Here is a 20006-nt window from a genome sequence, read left to right as displayed (position 1 = left end):
CCCATGTGCTGAGCCTTAGGTAACCACATTTTTAAAAGCAGCAATATTCTAAATCACAGAGATCCTGCGGTGACAAAAATGCCCATTTTATAAGCTACGAAGGCAGTAGTGGGAATAAAGAAGAATAAACAATACACTGTGTCTCCAAAGTCTTGATACAAGTATTTGAACATTACTATAACCCCATAAAATGACAGGAAATAACAGAGGGCAAAGGATTTACATTTTCCACTTGGTTGTCAGTAATAATAAGAATGCCTAAGTGTTGTCAGTAGGTACACATTCTTTTTAAACACTAGAAGTGTGAGTAGTTTGATCTTAAGGGGAAATTATAGTCAGATAATATCCGAAAGGTTACCATGACATAGCTAAATTATCTCTGCCTGTCACAGGTTAAAGAATATTTAAATGCTGAAAGTTCACGTCAGCTTTTTCTAGATAACAAATCTTAAGTACCTTCCTATATTCACTCAATTAGTGATCTTGGGCCTTGATAACACTGCAGAGAGAAACTTTCCAACTATCATTCAAATCATATCTAAAAAGGTGGTCATAAATATTTTAAAACCTAAGTGAACTAATAAGACCTAGACCCATTAAGGATAAGATCTTTTACAACAAATTAAATAAAACAATTTATTGAAGTCTGGACTCAAGATAAGCTAGATTTACTAGCTGACCTTTTATTCATTTAAAGAACAAAATTAGCTCTAATTGCATTAGAATGGAATCCAGTAAATTTTCCCAAGTCTTCTAATGTGGCATCCGTGTAAGACCTGCTGTAATTGTTTACAAGAAAGATGGAAATGCTTTGATTATAATCTTTCCACTTGTTTTACTGTGTAGTAAAAGCATTTCCCAAAACCTAAAGCCAGTTTTTCTGTTTTTTCCTCTTAAATACACTGCATCTTTTGTGTTAATGAACAAACTACAATGTGCCCAGAGCAGAGATTAAACTTTGAGATTTCGTCATAACTTCAGGCCAGTAAAAATGAGATTTCTCGTCTACAAAAACAAGAAAAGGGCTGAAGGATGGGTAAGAAAACCTCTACTATCTGCTCCCTCTCATAACCCTGAGATGTATGGGTTTGAGTGTTGAATTGTTGTTCAGTTGCTAGGAAATTTCATTTGTAATGTTATTATCTTTTACTAGCACTAAAAATACCACAGATTTTAAATATAGTCATTCTTAAAATGATTTTGGTCATTTTTCTTGTTAATTAGCTTCTAACATTGACAAAATACCTATGAAGTGTTTCAGTATCAGAGGCAAGTCAACCAGGGCAAAGCAAAGCTATCAACACTTTTCAATTTTTTTCCTTGAAGTGTTCCTTAACTTTACTTATAAAAGATCATTTTTTTAAACCAACAAGTTTCTTTGCTCTGCCTTTCTGGCATGCTTTAATAAAAATACAAAATTAGACTTTCATAAAATGGAATGAAATAAAACAAAACAAAAATCAGTTGTTTCTGCCTGCTTCTCATCCCTTAATCTGGTGACAGAGTCCTCTTGTCTTTCTGGAACCTACCATCTCTTCCTACCCCTACCACAGGGGCTGATGAACCAGGCTGCCTAGCTGGAGTCTTTGACGGAGACTGAAAATGGATTCAGTGAAGAGGGTGGGGGTGACAGGGATATTGAGCACGAAGAACCGTATCAGCCTTGAGTGACTTGGACCATCTCTGCTAACACAGAGAGGAAGGACCGAGAAAAAGAAAGTGAGCAGAGTCCTAATGACATTTTTTGAACCTGGGTACTGCCTCACCTCAAGTCAAATATACCCTTTATTCTTTTAAGCTAGTTTGATTTGGGTTTTTATTACTTGCATCCGAGACCCTTAACTAATACAAAAAGAAAATAAAGAGTATTTTAATTAGAGACAAGAAGACTCTTTATTTACAGAGTTCTCTTCAACTTGGATTAGGGATGAGTGTAAGAAATAGTCAAATGAAAAATGCCTTTGTATCTGCTGTAAAAGCTGCTATCTGGTTCCATACAGAAAAAAGGTTTTAAATTTAGTGCCTTGGAAAACACTGTTGCTCCTGAGAAACTAAGGTACATTCCTTTTCCAAAATGTATATCACTTTTGCCCTTATTGCTAGGAAGCCATAATCATATTTGATAAGGAATCATTTGCTTCTTTCCCCCCTCCTTGGTCTTAGTTTCCTATTTCTGTTAACTTTATTATAAGTTTTCTCTTTGATCTATCCTAAACTTGTTCACATTAGAAATAAGTTATGTATGAATAAACAACATTTAAAGTCAAAAGGAGAAATTCAGAGTGTGGCTTAAAAACCATTTGCTATTATTTCTCTAAAGAACTTATTCACTAAAATACCACTATATGTGTTTCATCCTGTTAAATGTCTTTTAGAGAACTCTGGCTACATTTTAGAACATAAAATGCTTATTTTACTTAAAAATATTTTAAACAATTATCTTCAATTGCCTGTGATTATTCTCTATTTCTAGCTGCTCTGTCAAAAAGCGTCAACCCTCAAAGTCTGAATTGCAAAAAAGACAACAAATATTATTTTATGTTTTTAAAGATTAAACCTTTCTGTTTCTCAAGATTAATGAGCAAAGTTTTCATTTGCATTTTCATTGTATATATATAAATAATGTAGAAATCTCAACTATTAAAAAGCCCTTTCCCAGGAATGAGCTACACTCTATAAACTGCAACAAAAAACCTGAATTATATACATGAAAGGGAAAGCATCACATCTTTAGCATCTCTGCTAAGAGAGGTCTGATTTATAAATTCCCTAAATTGTAAGAAATCTGATAATAGTCGTGGCTGTGTTAACACCAGAAATAAAAATTTTAGCAGAAAAAAACTTTAATTGCCAGCAATAAAGTAGCCCTGAAAAATATCTCAACATAATTTGTATATTTTGGAAAGAAGTTAAATTTGCAAAAGACACTATCTATTGTGACCTTTTAAGTCAAAAGAAATATAGAATTATTATCAATAACCATATTGTTCTAAAAAAAGGGGTCATTAATGATTGTGTGTCACTTGATCAAATATACTACTAGATATTAATTGGAAAAATGACTGAAAATTACTGTATGTTTAGGGGGTCACAATTAACTACCCTCTCTCTGGTGAGGTCACTGAATAAGAGCAGCAATGTCCTAAAACAAAAGGACCAGCACACCAGTCTGACACGGCAGGCAGAAGAGCCACTCTGCCCACAGGGAAAGGGGAAGGAGGACAGAGAGAGAACAAAAGCTCCCTCCCAGTACCAGCAGGAGCACAGTATTAAAGAGGCATTTGAGAACTGTAAGAGGTGAGGAATGCTTAATGCTCTACCTGCCAGTATTCACCCCCAAATCTTTATATACCTTTACATTTTTTTAATACTTCACCAATATCTAAACTTAATTTTTTAAATGAAAAGGACCTTTTGTAGAATTTTGAGCTTAATAAATATAGCCTCACATTTAACTTGAGAATAGGTCCTGTTCTGTCATGTCTTGACATCCCTATCCAAACTGCTCCTGCTGCTAAGATACTGCATCACCTCACTCTGCTCTATTTTCTTTACAGAAATGAATGAATGAATGCTGTAAATTAGCCCATTCTTCTTAGATTTGCTCAAAAGAACATAACTAACTAACTCAATAAAATGAGAAGACTGGGATGACAAATAACACGGCAAACGTGTTGCCACTCGCCCCACTGTAGCAGTGGACAGCACATTCGCCGTACTGTCACCAAGTCCAACGGAGACTTCAGAGTTCTGATCAACATAATCCCCGGCAGCTCTTCCTTAGCACACTGAAACCTACTTGATTTTGAGACCAGGCTCAGATCTATGTTAGTAATTTACTTGAATGTGTTGCTCCTTCCCATTCATACTACTCTACCAGACTTGAAAGGTATTGAGATTGTTAACTTCAGGGTTGGTATTTTAGTTTCATCTTCAATACAGACTAAGTGGAACTGAATATCCATTACTGGGGGACAGGTTAAAGGAATTTCAGGTCCTTGCAGAGTCATTTTCAATTTTAACACCATCATGAGTAGGTACTGGACTCACCATAGATTCTTTATATTACAGTTTCCAGGCACTTAAAGTAAGGCAAAAACAAGGTACCCTTGTCTTGCTTCAAGGAACAAAACAGAGAACACAGGAAATAATCTAACCTCAAAGTACTTTTCCTTGATCAAGGGCAGAAGATTTAGAAACTAAGTATTGTCTTAAAGATCTTTCAATGAGAGGGTATAATTTGAACCCTGTAAAACTTTTTCTTTTTCCTATAATTTCAAAAGCCTCTACTCCTTGCCCGTTTTTCAGCAATAAATTACTCCCTCCCCCAGACTATTCAAATCCCCTTTTGAATCCCAGTCTGCTCATTAATTTAACTTCATTACACTTCCAAGTGGGTACAAACTGAAGAACGGTAGGCACATTTATATGAATCTACTGCCTCCTTTCCATTATTACTGCTACGGAATAAGCCATGTGTCCTTATGCTACAACAATAAGAGATTATTTTGAATGTCATGTAATTTTCATGTGTCATAAAATATTATTCTTTAAATTTTTTCAACTATTCTTAGCTTGCGAGCCATACAAAAACAGGCAGTGAAATGAATTTGGCCCATGTCATAATTTACTAACCCATGATTGAGGAAAACAAACAAACAAAACTCTAAGTTACATAACATCCTACTACTATGTGAATTCCTATTACTATGTGGGTCGCTTTTCCCTCTGGCTTATTTATTTATTTAAAGAGGGTGCTTCTTTTTATTATTTATTTATTTGTTTATTTTAAAAGATTTTATTTATTTAGCTTTAGAGGGGAAGGGAAGGAGAGAGGGAGAGAAATATTAATGTAGGGTTGCCCATCGTGAGTCCCCTGCTGGGAACTGGCCTGCAACCCAGGCATGTGCCCTGACTGGGAATCAAACTGTGAACATGTGGTTCCCAGGCCCACGCTCTGACTTATTTTAATTTAAAATACATTTCACTTAATTTATTCTTTTGCTTATTGTAAGTACTTCCCTGAGTCTGACTCTGGTCAAATGATTATTATTCATATAATATAGAGGTTATGTACCTATACATCTAAAAGTTCGTATGTTATATAATGTTACACTTTCGTGGACAATTTGTCTAGAATATCTGGGTATTATAATTTCCCTACCACTGGAAATAAGGTCTGTTTCTCACATCTTCCAACATCTTAGGTGCATGAGTGATTCATTGAGAAAAAGTTAATCAGATGCTTAAGATTAGATTAGACAAACATCATCAATGCTTTTTTTACAAACCTTTCTCTAAAAGGAATGCACAAGCCAAACTTTTGTGTGGAAGTAAAACTTAACTAATGGTGAGTTACTGAAAATAACAGGCATAAATATGAAGTAGTAGACAAGAGACAATAAGAACATCTTCCCCTAAGAGAAATGAGCCTAAATACAGAATTTCCAAGAAGACAGTATGAGAAAGTTACTTTGGTTGGGTCTCCTTGCTAACTGGCCTTTTGTCCTCTACTGGTTGATGACTAAGAATAAATTTACTTAAATTTCTGCTGGTAAGAGTGAGGACAGCAGTTATAACACTATCTGGTGAAAAAAAACTTAAATCTATAGTATTTTTCTTATACTGTCTAAGCTTCTCAGCAATGGTACCACCTACCATCTTCTGACACCACCTAAAGAGGATTGTGGAAATTATGCAGACAATTTAGGTAAGAAAAGAATGAACTCTCTGGATTTTCTTCTTACAATCTTCAGAAGAGTATACACTCTCCTAGAAGACCATGTTTTGCTTCTATACTACCGTGCATCATCATGATACTGAACTTTTTTTAGTGCATTACATGTGGAATTAACAAAAGCAGCATCATAAAATAAACAGAAACTTTAAGATGGAATAAACCCCCGAGAAAACACTGCATATTTTCTGTGGTCTATTCTACCCACTAAGTAAATTCACGGGCCCTACTTTCTTTTATGACTAAATACTAAGTGAAAAGTAAATAAATGCCTTGTAAGCCTGTATTCTATTTTACACAATATTTGATTGTAATGTACACAAATTCATTTTCAGGCTTACTGGTAAAAATAAGGTTGTAAACTTGTACAATTATCTTGTGAAATTCACTTAAATGATATACAGCATGATTTTAGAATAAAAACAATGATTTCAACATGATTTACCAAAAAAAAAATCAATGTTTTATCATCAGATTATCATGTAAGAGCACCGTCAGCCTTAGTTCATACCCCCAAAGTGAATAAAAGAAACAACTAATTTATTTTAAAGAAGGAGGGGTTATATGATTCTGTGAAAATTCAGACAAACAGCACACATGGGGTTTACATTTCCAGTTCGCTCTTTAAAAAAATAGCAGATGAGACTTCAGTTGTTACTACCATATACTGCTTCACTGGCCTCTGGCAGTGTCTTTGTTTTTTAGGTACAGAAGAAAGCCATGTGCCATCTGGGCAAGCAGAGAACCTCGTTCTTTGATATGGTGACAGACAATACATACTTGAGAAGGTGTAACATTACATCCTCCTGGGTGTACTATGGCAGTTAGAGTGTTCTATTCATAGTCACTTATTTTCTCAGATAAGAACCTTAAAAACTAGGCAGAAACAATGCCATGTGCTAGTCTTTAAAAGAAAAGAAAAGAGAAAGAGAAAGAACAAGGAATGAAAGGATCCTAAATGTTAAATAAAGCAATATGCATTTAATCTCAAGGAAGCAGTAAAAACTTGAAAATGAAGAATTCTCAAAATAAAGTTTGACCCTATATGTTCGTACCTGGAAAAGGTTCGTAGGGTTCTAAATTCATTAGGGAAGAGCAGAAAAGGTTCAGGTGAAATTACCTCACTCCAATTCAAAACATTTAAACTTACATCTTGTCTTGGCCGGCACCAACTCGGAGCGTCAACCTGGGGATGACCGGACTCGGGGCTGGAACAACGGGCTCCACTTTTATCTGGTGAAGTTAGGACATTAAGTGTTAAATATATATATGTACATATATACATTTTTCAACAAAAGTAACTCCTTACCTCTTTTCCTACTTCCTCACCTCCACCCAGCTGACAAGCAGGTGCAAGCCTCCAATTTGGCTAACATGCTAGATGCAAAGATAATCTGGGATAGTCGATGTTTTAGTTTTTCAACAGCTGAAGCCCACCTGGCATCATGCGAAATTCTACAAACTTTAATCACTTTGTGTAAATGTTGGCAATTTACTCTGTATTTTCTTAGTTTTAGTTAATTTCTTGCATTTTACTGTTAGAATTTTTTTAAACAAAAATTGTTATCCAAACCATTTGGTGGAGTATTTAAGTAGTTGCCAGACCTACCATGAGTAGAAAAAAATGCAATGATATTTCTACTATAAGATAAAAGGCATCTATATATATAGGACTTGAAAAACATTAAAAACATCTGAAGTTGGCATCATCATATAGGAAAGCTGAAACACCAAGTATAATTTACAGCATTAAACTGTTCAATTTTTGGAGTTTTGGTAAAGGCAACTGTTGAACTTCAAGATTTCACAAATATCTGAAATATTCTCACTAATAGAAAAGTAGTATACAAATTAAGTATGATATTAAAGGATTCTTCACAATTTTTTATTTGAAGGTCCTATGATGTATTATTTTGAATGAACAAACTGAACAAAAGCTTTAGAATTCCAAATTATCATCTCTATCGGTCATTCAATAAAGGTTTTATTGCCTTTTTTTGTCGGACAGTTCTTTGAATGAAACTGTCCTAGGCACTGCCAAGAGTTCAATATCCCTGGCCTCAGGTTCTACTATACACACTGCTTGTCACTGTGCTACTTACTAGTTGCAAGCTCAAGAATTCAGTCATAACGAAGTAATTTGGTGGTTCTAACAGCAGAATGACTGTAGTAACATAATCAATAGACTATATCATATAACTAATATATTGTACATAAACCTATCCCTTTTTAAAGTTCAATTTTAATCCATTGCTACATCAAGAACTGACTTTGACCAATAGGAAGGGGAACTCCTTCAATTCCCTACCAACTACCCCCACAACTACGCTACAGCCCATTTTCTTTTGTCTTCCAAAGAAACTTCCTCCATCGATTACCTTATTTATTTATAGCATTTTCAACTTCTCAGTTTCATTATTTTTATCTAGCTTTTACATATGCTTAACTCTATCTTTACTTTTTAATTGCCTTCTCTTCAGTCTCTAGCTAACAACTTCTCCCGGTTCTTAGTTTCCAATTCACTGACTCCTCAGCCCACTCCAATCTACTTTCAGCACCAACAATACCATTAAAACCACTCTTTCTAGACACTAATTATTTCCTAATGTGCCAGTGTGTTTTTCCACTGTAGATCTTATCGCTCTTCCCCCTTCTCTTTTAAAAGTCCTCTACTTGTGCCTGACTCTACTTGGTCCTTTCCTCTTGTCATTCCACAGTTTTTTTAGTGATCTCCATCATATCCATGGTTTTAATCATAGGTTTTAAATATGCCAGGTCTTCAAACTCTTCCCTGCTTTAGACTAGCACTGATGAATCTAAGACCAAAATATAATGTTGCCTACTGAACATTTTCAACTAAATATCCTATGTGTTCTTCATCTCATCACATCTAAACTTTAACTTATCAACTTTCTCACAAAAACCTATTCCTCTTGATGGTCTCACTTTCAGCAGATGGCTCCTTCACTTGCCCAGTTCTTTGGACAGTCTAGTCCAGTGGTTTTCTCAAGGTCCTCAGGAATCAAGGGTCACTGGGATGGGGGCAGAGCAAGATCCAAGTGTAACCAGCTAGGGTTTACATTCACTTTCTGTTTTTTCCTCCACAAAACGTTCCATATCTTACCAATCAGAAAACCAATGGTTCACTATACTTTGTAAACTATTAAGGCTTCTGTATTTTTTTCTCACCTTTCTGTGTGATCTTTGGGAGAAGAAACAAATATATTCAAAGTAAACATTTATAAACCACGTACTACTTGCCAGGCACTGTGGTTATTTTTCAGATGTTCTCATTAAAGTTTTTAAACAAACAAATGGGGTACATGTTTTGGTTTCTATTTTACAAGGAAATGGATTATTTACGTAGTAACCATTTTCCTTTCTTTTCCATTTCCTTTGCCTTTTCCATTCTAATATCACACAAATAGCAAAACTAGGATTGAATGTTTTTTTTTTATTCAAAGAATGAAATTTTATAAAGTTCCTAGATTTCTTCAATTCTAAAAAAATTTAGGGTCACATACTCATAAGTGATGAGGTATTGAGAGTAATATTCCTCATTTCTTCAGTCCAACACAGTATTATATCATTTTCTTAAGCTTTAATTTTTAAAAAGCTGTTTGCTGCCCTACTCTTAAAATTTTTCCTTTACTATGTTTCAAATTGCACTTTGGTCCATTTCTATTACCATAGTACACAATAATTATAACTTATACTTCTATAGCACTTCACAAAGTACATCCCATGCACATGATCCCATTTAACTCTCACAACTCTATAAGGTAGGCGTGGAAAGTATTATTATCTCCACACACTGAGGGTTCAAAACGACTAAGTGGTCTGCCAGAGTTGTAAGGCTGGTAATCAAATGATCTAAACCCAGGGTTCCTGACACCAAACTTATCCCTTGCTCTACCATCCAGCTCCCTGACTCTGCCATACACCTTGAGTCCTTTTTCTGGTACTTCTGATGTCTTCCACTGAGCTGTTCATATTCTGGCAGTGTCTTTTATGATGAATGACATATACTTGTGAGATGGCTAGGGTTGGTTAAAAAACCTATACACGTTCTTATAATCGAAGGCTAACTAGTCTTATATGAAAATTGAGATTAATTTTGATCTTACTTCCACTCAACTAAACTGATGCTGTCTTAAATGGCTTGACAAGGCAAAAGAATCTGGATATGGTCTATTTATGACCTACTATAAAAATGTTAAATGATACTCTATGAGAAAATTAGCAAACACAAATGGAGATACACTTTATAAGTCAAATTAAAAATGGTATAAATGTGCCCTGAAGATGAGACATGTTTAGTAAACCTGTACCTCATCTCATAGTTTTACTGTAATGAGCATGACCGCCACATCACTCAAATGAAGACACCTTTGAGAGTGAAAATGGGCGCTATTATTTAGTTAACAGATGGAAACTGGACTGTCCCAAGCAAACCAGAACATTTTGTCATCCTACTTAAAAATATTTGGATACCTTAATTTCATTCTTAAAGAAGCTAAATCAGATTTAACTTAAAATTCAAGCAAGTGTTGAAAACGATTAATAAAGATGCTAATAATATTTAGAAAGTACAATTTCTAATTAAAAGTTTCTTAGAAAATTTTATTAACTTTATCCAAACACCTACCAGAATAAGGAAATGTTTTCTACAATCATATCTAATGTGTCCTTCCCAGAAATCAACAAACTAAATGACAATTACTTGAGTTACTTAAACAATATGACTAATGCCATCTTGAAATGGCACAAAACCAAAATCTGGGAACATGAACTTCTAAGGGTTAAAATAAAAGAACAGCACTTTAGAGCGATGCTGAGAATTGGGGCGCGCAGAAGAGCATTTACAGTGGATTACTGAGCTTCCCAATTCACCAAAGAGGCAAAGTCCAGTAATATAAGACTCCTTTGTAGCTAACTAAAAATACATTGTCAGTGGATTTGTCCAGTTTTATGTATAAGCAATACTTCTTTCACCTGAACTAATACTAGTAGTCATATAAGCCCCTTATTGCCATGTGCTGCATTTTTTTTTGCTAATCTTTAAGGATTTAGCTTCTTTGCCACATACCTCGGGGCACCAACTGATAAAGCCCTAACTCTCCATTTTTCCAGGACACCAGCAGTGCGGCCTTGCAAAAAATGAAAATCGCTCAAGAGATTTAAAGGGGAAATTTATTTTTAAAATCCTTACTTGAAGCAAAGAGGTGGATTTTTAAAAAGCTTATCTATAAAGAATCAGTTTAAATTTAAATTCTATCTTGGAACTCTTTCATGCATTCCAGCTTTAAAGTTTATCGCCTGACAGGGACTTTCTGCAAAGGTAATGGGAAGCTTTGTCAATATAATCTGGCCAAGTTTTTATTTTCTATTTTTTTTAATGTTAAACTTCTTTCATTAAAAAAAGCCCTAAACACGTGTGCTATGTAGGGTGTCACCTAGTGTAGCCAGCCCTCGTTCAGATTCCCATCTATGCCAGTATGTCAGAATAATACACAGAAATAGTAATGAAGAAAGCCAAATTTAATAAAGCTAACATTTTGGATGCTGAACTATGACGCTGGTAACCACTTTCCTGTCTCTCTTAGCAATTTCGGTCTTTATATTATTTTCATTTGGAAACATAGTCTAACTAAACACTGATACACTGTTTAAAACACTAGACAGTCAGAAGGAGATCTACAGTTGTGGTCAATTACAACGAGTGGAATCCAGCAAGGACAAATGAAACAGAACTCAGGCTTCGTTAGGTACTCCGAGTTCATTGACACAAAGATGGCCTTTGGTAAATTTCTATAAATTCAAACACAGCCATTTAAACATTAGTTACTGGTTTCCTCTTGGAACAGACAGTTGTAAGACACAGGAAGAGAATATTTCCCCCTTTTTACTGGGTTATTTTATTTACCAAGACCCTTCATTTCACTAGTTAATTATAAGAGCTGATGAGAAAAGACTGGAAAGAGATGTTACTTCAAATAGAAGGGAAAATAGTGACAACCTTTTGTTAAAGGCATGAAACAGTAAAACTATTTTACCATTCTCTAAAGAACAAATTGTTTAAATTCAATAGAGGTTATTTGGGGATAAACACTATGGCATTTGGGGAAAGAGTAAAGAAATATTCAACATTTTAATTGTTTGATTACTGAAGTCATTAAAGCTTCAAGGACCTCTACTGTCCTTTCAAATATGTCAAACAGAAGGTCTCTAAGATCTCTTCAGAGATTGAAGTTTTCTAAAGGCATAATGTCAGCACACTCGAAACGCATGAAACCATGCTTATTCCTCACACCAGCTTCCATCAGAGGTGCCTGGTTTGAGAAAGCCATTTTGGATAATAAAGAACAAGGGCTTAGTTTGGACAAAACTGGGTCAAGCCACAGTTCTTCCACTCATGAGCTGCACCAAGTTACTTAACCTTTCTGTTTTTCTCCACGATAACACAGAAGAAACAGCACCAAACCCTCAGAACTCTTGGGAGAATTAATTTCTGGCAAGTACCGAGTGTACAAACTCAGCTGCTAGATATAATTTACTGAGTTAGTTCATTCAATAGCTAATGTTAGCTCAAATAAAAGAATTCATTAATTGTAAGGATAAAAACTTGGGAATCCTTTACAGAACTAATGAGCTTTCCAACATAAGCAAATCCAATCACTTGTGGGTTGATTATCAATATTACTGGTTAGTTGTAAGAAAATTCTAAATTATCATAGTCATTTACTCATCTTAAATGACACAAATTCCTTTTTTTAAATGAAAAGGCTGAGAAAGTGGCCTTTTAAGCCAAAATATTCGTAGAGAAGATATGAAACTACTGTTTTTAAGCAAAAGTAAATCATACTTTATGATGATGTTGTTGTTTCCCAGTACTGCATAGGAGGCAGGAGGTAGAGGGGAGGGAGCAGAGGATCAGAGAGGTCAGGAGAGACTGGTGAATCTCTAATACATGGTAGATCCAAGTCAGTCTGACTGCCAAGACTCTCTGAGTCAGGACTGGGCCTATTTATGCACAGATTGTGACATCATTGTTCTGGGGGTAGAACTCTGAACAATGACTTCTTAGATCATACTCAAATAAGAGCACAAAAACATTTCCAGTTTGACAGATAAATTTTGGCTTATCTTCTATATAAAGTTATAGGTATAAGTGCTCAATTCCACTAACATAAATAATGAGATTTTATTTTTTCACAGTGATCCTCATTCCAAACAAATACTTAAAATACTAAGAGTAATAATCTAGGTCGTGCAATGCACACATTGACACAAATGGAAACAAAAAATTTTAAACTGCTCTGACATGTGCTGTTGGGTTTATCACTTGCTATGCAGTTATGGGTGTGTTTGTGACTGCTCCACATAATTGCTCTGAATATGTTTTCCATAAAAAGCTGGTTTGAGTCTATTGTAAAAAGGTGAGCATATTATGGCCCATAAAGGGAAACTAAAAGATTGTGCACAGATCACCATACCTTGTATTATTACCATTACTAGAAAAAAAGGTTTTTCTTTCTGATGGTGCATCATTGAGCCAGATACTTTGCAAACATCATTTCTCTTAATCCATTTTAATTCAATTAGGAAAGTACAGTGATTAGGAACATCAATTATAGAATCTGATGGCCTGGGCTGAAACTGTGGCTCCTGTTAAATCATTTACTATGTGTGTGATCTTGGGCAGGTTTATTAATCTCTCTATGAAGCCTTCATTTCTCATCTTAAAGCGATAATAATTATAGTAACTACCTTATAGAGCTGTGATAAGGAATTAAACTTATACACGGTGATTAGTATATAGTAATTACTCATAAATGTTAACTGTTACTCTTTTGCTATTTTTAAAGAAGTGTGATTATCATATTCCTACTTTAAAGAAACTAAAAACCCAAGGATTAAAGAAACTAAAAAACCTGTCCTGGATCTTCTCTCAAGTCTGCTGGGTTTCAAAGCCCTTGGCTCCTTCTACCTGCCTTGCAGACCGCCACTTGATTAATATATTTATTGTTCTTATATTGAAACATGCGGGTGTATATGGTAGAAACTTTACAGGCAGGTAAACTAACTACATAAAAGACTATTTCCTTCCATTAAAACAACGCCCTTGCTTGCTGTTCTGGATCCATGTCCATGGGAGCTACTACTGCGGGCTGGCTGTGATGAGAAGACGAGACTGATGGACCTCATCCTTGTCGTGGGAGACACTTTTGTGGGGCGGCTTAGACAGCCTTCATTTTGTTCTACCCTTGTTTTCTTTCTTCTGTGAATATGTAAGATATTTCTTAGACCACATGTAACCCAATTTCAAGTCTACTTTCATGAACTCATATGGCTTGAGGGGGATTAAATGACGTTGAAAAAGAAGTCAGCGTTTAAGTTAATATCTCAATTTCTACTCCTTGTCAATGGCATTTCCATGGGTTTCACTAGTTTTTATCCTTTCCTATCTGCATAAAGAGCTAAAGTTTAAAAGCATGCCCAGGAAGCAGAAATATTTTTTAAACACTGTAACCATAGCTGACTCACCCCCATCATATATAAGTTAGCTAGTACAGTCCAGTGAAGTAGCAAATTCTGGATTTCTACCTTTCAGGGATTGATTCGGAATGGAGTAATAGTACTCGCCACCACCATCACCTCCCATTTACTGAGCATTACTTATGTGCCAGATGGAGTACTAACCGCACCTCAGATGTTTTCTCATTTAATCCTTCCAAAAGTAACTTGCCCAATTTCGCACAGCTAAATAAGATTTGAATTCAAGTTTAACTCCATAGACAATACTGTTTATTATTTTTAAATATCTTATAAGATAGTGGACTTTAAATATCTTATAAGATAGTGGAGATGCCACTCATCTGATCCATAACCCATCAAAACTGATATAAGGATGGGTAGGCCTCTGTCAGCTCAAATCTCTGCAATCCGTAACTGAGCCTTTGCCTCCAAACAAGGCAGCCTGACTTTCCTTTCCCAAAGTCAGGCAGATGCTGAAAAAAGGTACGGACTGCTGTTGTTACAAATCCAATCTGATGGGCTTGACTCAAATTCATAATGGCAGTTGAAACCACGCCACTGACTTTCCAAGGTTAAGATGGTGATGAAAGCAACAGTATCCTATTTGATTTGGTGAGGGCTCAGCTGCCAAATTACCAGGTACGTGGTGAATAAGGGGCTAATCGCTGCCAGGCAAGATCTCTAGTAGTAAACGTTCTGAAATGTGAGGTATATGTCTGTGCATGCACATGACCTGGCTCTTGCTGGTTGCGTGACTTTGAATTGGACAAGTCACTCAGGCTCAGTTTCTCACTGACAAATGTTAATAACAATACCTGCTGCACCTATGTCACAAGTATGTTAGGAGAAGAACAGAGGAATGTGGAAGGGTCAGATACTACATAAAGATAACATGATAAAATAATTTTTAAGTGGAAATAAAAGTTGAATTTCTGTGTCTTGTTAACTTGACAATGTTCAATTATTAATATCAGAATTTCCATTCTACTACTTTACATTTTAGAATAGCCAAGAGCTATTTATTAGAGATAAGTTAGGCAGAAAAATGTGAGTTGCCATCACTTCCTGTCAGCTAAACTAATTCCTCTAAGTAACATCAAAATAAAAAACATTGTAAAGGTGTTGGTAATAGACCTGCTATAGGTCAAATATATCATACTTCGTTATGTGGAGAAAACCACCGGGTATTATTCTGTAGTCATCCTCAGGGAGGTTTCCTGCGACAGGGCGGGGACAGCATCTCTGAGCACCTGAGTGTATGGCACGATGAATGGTCAGACCCTTATGAACAAAGTTAGACTGTAATCCAGAGAACCAGGGACTGAGGAGCACACCCATTAAAGCAGAGGTCATATCTTGAGGCCAAAGGACTGAGGTCCTAGTTTCTATAAAATGACAGGGTACATATCAGTTTCTTTGGCTGTATTCTATATAACCTGGTTTATTTACATTGTAAAATATTTGGAATTATATTTTGTTCATCATTCAGGCTGGTAGGTCAGCCTAGATACTAAGAGACATGTTCTAATCATATTAAATGGCTCATAAAAAAAAAAAATCAGTGAGTAAGGAAGGACTCCTTGAGCCTTAGTATCCTCTTAAAGTAGTGGTGTAGTTTTGCATGCTTTTAGAAAAATGAATGCTCTCTTTTTTGAGTATTTAATATTTGGGTACAAAATAGTATGTAGTGGACAATTATTATAAAAATATTATTCACAGCTTAAGGTTACAGATTAGAAAAATGCCAGAGATTAGTACAGTTAATAGAGTTTATAGTTTGTAATTAGAGTCCTCTAAGGCCATGAATTTTTAACACTTTCCAGTACATAGGGGGCTTGATTACAAGTTTATGGGTTTTAGAATTAGAATTAAATTTTGTAACCCCATTACAAACATATTTCCAGTGTCGTTATGGGTAATTTGCATACAAAACAAAGATATAATGGCTGGCTTTGTTTACCTGTATTTTTCAATAGCACTTTGTTCAGACAGTGCCAAAAATGAGAAACTGCTTACTTTTTCATGCTTGTGTTTCTCCTTTTCTTTTTCCCTCTTCTCTCTCTCTCTCTTCTCTTTTTCCCTTTCCTTCTCTTTCTTCTCCTTTTCCTTTTCTTTCTCTTTCTTTTTCTTCTTCTCCTTTCTGTCCTTTTTCCTTTCTTTCTCCTTAGGTTTCTCTTTCTCTTCAAACAGTTTTTCAGGAAGCATGGGCGACAAAGAGGGCAGCATGGCCGGGATCCTCACGGCCGCCGCGGGGCTGAACAGGGGCAGAGCGATGTCCTTGGGTGGCAGCACCAGGGGGGCCGGTGCTACTTTCACCTTCTCCTCACGACCCTTATCTTTAACTTTGTCTTTGTCCCGCTTATCTTTATCTTTTTTGCCTTTTTCTCTATCTTTCTTCTTATCTTTATGCTTCTCTTTCTCCTTTCTCACAAGTCCATCTTTCAATCTCACTTTGGAATCAACCTCTTCAAATTCTTTCATTTTAAACTTATAGGGATCTGATTCGTCATCTTTCAGGAATTCCTTCCATGGGTACTTGGTTTCCTTGCCGGCCTCCTTTTCTCTTTCTTTCTCTTTAACCTTGTCCTTCTCTTTACTCTTGTCCTTGCTTTTGTCTCTTTCCCGCTCCCTATCCCTCTGCTTCTCTTTCTTTTTCATTTTGGTCTTCAGTTCCTTTTTCAACTTCTTTTTGACATCCACTGAGGAAGGCAGTTTGGTTTTCTCTTCATACAGCTTGTGCAGAGGTTCGGGTGTGGGGGGAGAGACTGAAGGAGAGGAGAGGTAAGGAAAGCTGGGGGGCACATTGGAAGCAGTTCCCATTTTTGCTTTCCGTACAACCTCATCAATGGAGGCATCCATTGTCCAGGAATTATCAGAACTTGACGTTCCACCTGAAAGAGGCAGAGGAGTGGATCCTGACTTAGTGAAATTGTTCAAGGAAGTGGAAGCTCTTGGAGTTATACATTCTGAACCTGAAATTCTCTTAGGGCTGGTAAAAATGTCTCCTTCTGATTCTGATCCAGAAGAAAACTCGAAAGGGTCTGGCTCTCGCTCGGCACAAGCCCGCGCAATCACAGCGTCAATAGAGTCATCAATTGTTTTGTCCATCACAACAGGCTTCCTGGGCAGGTTCTCATTGTTCAGCTTCCCGGCCTCAGGCGGCATTTGTATTTGTTTTACTTGAAAGGTCTCTTTACTAATTTTTTCACTTATTGTAGCTGAAGGAGTCCTATTTGGTGTTTCAGGTCTGATAGGTACTTGGGGAATGTGGGTTATAACCTTAGGACTCTTGGGGCTTTTGGGGCTCTTAGAACGTCCAGGGGATTTCTTTTCTTTGGATGTAGTTTTTGGTGACCGAATAGGACTTCCGACCATTGCTGGTGACTGAGTCGTTTTAGGTGATTTAGTCTTCTGTCCTGGAGAACTAGTTTTAGTCTTTGTTTTAGGTGTAAAAGACTTTGTTTCTAGGGGTTTTGCGGCTGGCATTTGTGATTTTGCAACTGGAGCTAACATTGGTGGCTCTGGTGATAGAGGTGCGAGGTCTGTACTGTCCTGTACGTGGACTGGAGAAAGCATGGGTGGAATCTTTTGCGTGTTGATTGAACTGAGTGGTTCCCGAGCTTCCAATAATACTACATCCAGGGTGTCTCCTTTAGTGCTTAGTAGTCGTGGTCGCTTAACGGCAGGCATTTCTTCAGTTTCGGGACTATCTAACGGTCTCTTACTCAGGAAATTCTCATCATTAATAATTTCCTCCTCCTCCAGTTCATCGTCTTCTTCCAAGGGAACCTGCATGGCTTCTGCTGATGTCCCCCCGTCAGTGGGCACCTGCTCCTCCTCTTCTTCTAGTGAAGGAAGAGAAAAGAAGTGTTATTGGAATATTTAAAAACATTCTAACAAATGAAAGTAATGATTTCTAGGAAAGAAAAAAAACAGATGTAATCTCTAGAAAAAATTCTTGACAGTGTTCAGAGAATAAAGTGATTATGTTTTCAAAAATCTTCCAAGTTTGCATGCCTTCATTCTGTGAATGGTGGCAGTCAGTGAAAGCAGACACAAATGATTGTTTTCTTCTCAAATGGTTTGGTCCTGCTTTCAGAATCTAGAGTTTGCTAAGTACTTCTCGATTGTCATCTGCTCCCTTTTATTAATTCTTTTCCTAACCTGAGTAAATGCCATCTTTCTCTTTTCCTCTTCCTCTCGTGCACACATACACACACACAAACATAATACATACACCCTTCTAAAATTCAAGGTAGTGGTTATTACATGACTACTCTCCTCAGAAATGACAAAAGGCATACGGTTTTTATGCCTTTGTAACAAATTTTAATTTTTAGATTTTGGAAATGCAAACCTCCAATTTGGACACAATTTATATACCACTTGTCTTCTATTTTACTTGCTTGATGTTGGCCACTTTGAGCGGCAGTGTGGTGCAGTGAATACACACTGGCTGTGGTATTAGAGAGACGGTGTTTCAACTGGCAGTCTGGCACTGCAGAGCAACAGGCCTGAGGCAATCTCTTAACCTCTTTGAGCCTTTTTCCTGACCTTTCAAAAGGGGCTAATGTTACTTGCCCTACTTACTTAACTGATTTGCTGTAAGATTGGATCATTTCTTTCTACACCTATTAACTAAGTATATACCATGCAGAACGCACAATGATAAAGACTGAAAGAGCTACTGGAATAAATTAGAAATAAATCATGACCCAAGAGAACTTGTAGTTTTAGCAAAGGACACAGAGTATGTGTATAGCACATAGGAAAGGAGGAGTAGCATAGCACAGATAAAGTGCTACAGTAAATCAAAGGAGAGATGACAGCAATGTCAAAGATTTCTACTAATTATGTAGCATTTTCAATTTTTGGTGGTTGGGAATGACGAAGTGCAGGAACAGATGACAAAGAGATGGAGGTGTAACACAGGAAGTGTGTAGGAACCAGGGGATAATTTGTTTGGAAAGTTTGGTATAAGATTGGGAATAACAGAAAGTAAGTTTACTAAAGTTATATCTAGATTCTAGAAGTTTTGAATTCCCGAAAAACAAACATAATCTTTACTCTACTGAGTTTGGACTTAGTGAAGATTTTTAGGCAAGAGAGAATAACGAGGGTATAAGTTAGCAAAATTACTGTGGCAAGAACACATACGATGGATGGGAGGTAACATACTAATGGAGAGGTGACAAGTTAGGGATTATTGAAATGATGCAGGTGACAATAAGGGTCTGAAATAAAATAGTGGTAATGAATAGGAAGCAATAGAGGGAGGCTATATTTTGAAGATGGAATGAATAGAATCTGATAAATGATTAGCTGTAAGAGTGGAGAAATAATTCAAACACAACTTCAAGATTTGAGTCCTGGTGAGTGAGAAATACAGTCCTTAACAGAAACAGAAAATAAATACAGAAGGAAGATGATTGTAATTAGTTCAATCTGTATACACAGTGTTTGATGAATAGTTAGTTAGTGATGTCTAACTGGGAGCTGAAAATATCCTACAGTTCAAAAAACAGAACTGTGTATGTGTGTGTGTGTGTGTGTGTGTGTGTGTGATAGAGAGAGAGAGAGAGACACTTTTGTTTATATAAATTAAATCACAATAATGGATAGTATGAGCAAGGGAGAGATAAGAAGTAGTCAGGTCCAAATACTCTGAGGAATACCTATGTATAAAGACAAGGGGAAGAAGAACTAAGAAAATACCCGGGGGGATCAGAAG

The 20006-nt window shown here is 36.3% G+C and overlaps 1 protein-coding gene across 2 annotated transcripts in view; it reads right to left on the bottom strand.

Moving 5' to 3' along the window:
- TAF3 (TATA-box binding protein associated factor 3) overlaps positions 1 to 20006 on the bottom strand; it is a 169062-nt gene that overhangs the window by 28267 nt on the left and 120789 nt on the right. For both annotated transcript variants that reach the window (XM_037150377.2, XM_053665795.1), the window contains exons 3-4: positions 16292 to 18120; positions 6888 to 6970 (exon numbers count right to left, since the gene is read on the bottom strand). In XM_037150377.2, coding sequence (XP_037006272.2) covers positions 6888 to 6970; positions 16292 to 18120 — 1912 coding nt within the window. The remainder of the gene's footprint in view (positions 1 to 6887; positions 6971 to 16291; positions 18121 to 20006) is intronic.

The sequence above is a fragment of the Artibeus jamaicensis genome, unplaced genomic scaffold (genome assembly GCF_021234435.1).
Source record: "Artibeus jamaicensis isolate MK-2021 breed Jamaican fruit bat unplaced genomic scaffold, CSHL_Jam_final contig_426, whole genome shotgun sequence".
Classification (NCBI taxonomy): domain Eukaryota; kingdom Metazoa; phylum Chordata; class Mammalia; order Chiroptera; family Phyllostomidae; genus Artibeus; species Artibeus jamaicensis.
The sequence above is the reverse complement of the archived record's forward strand: the minus strand, read 5'-3'. Positions and strand labels throughout refer to the sequence as shown.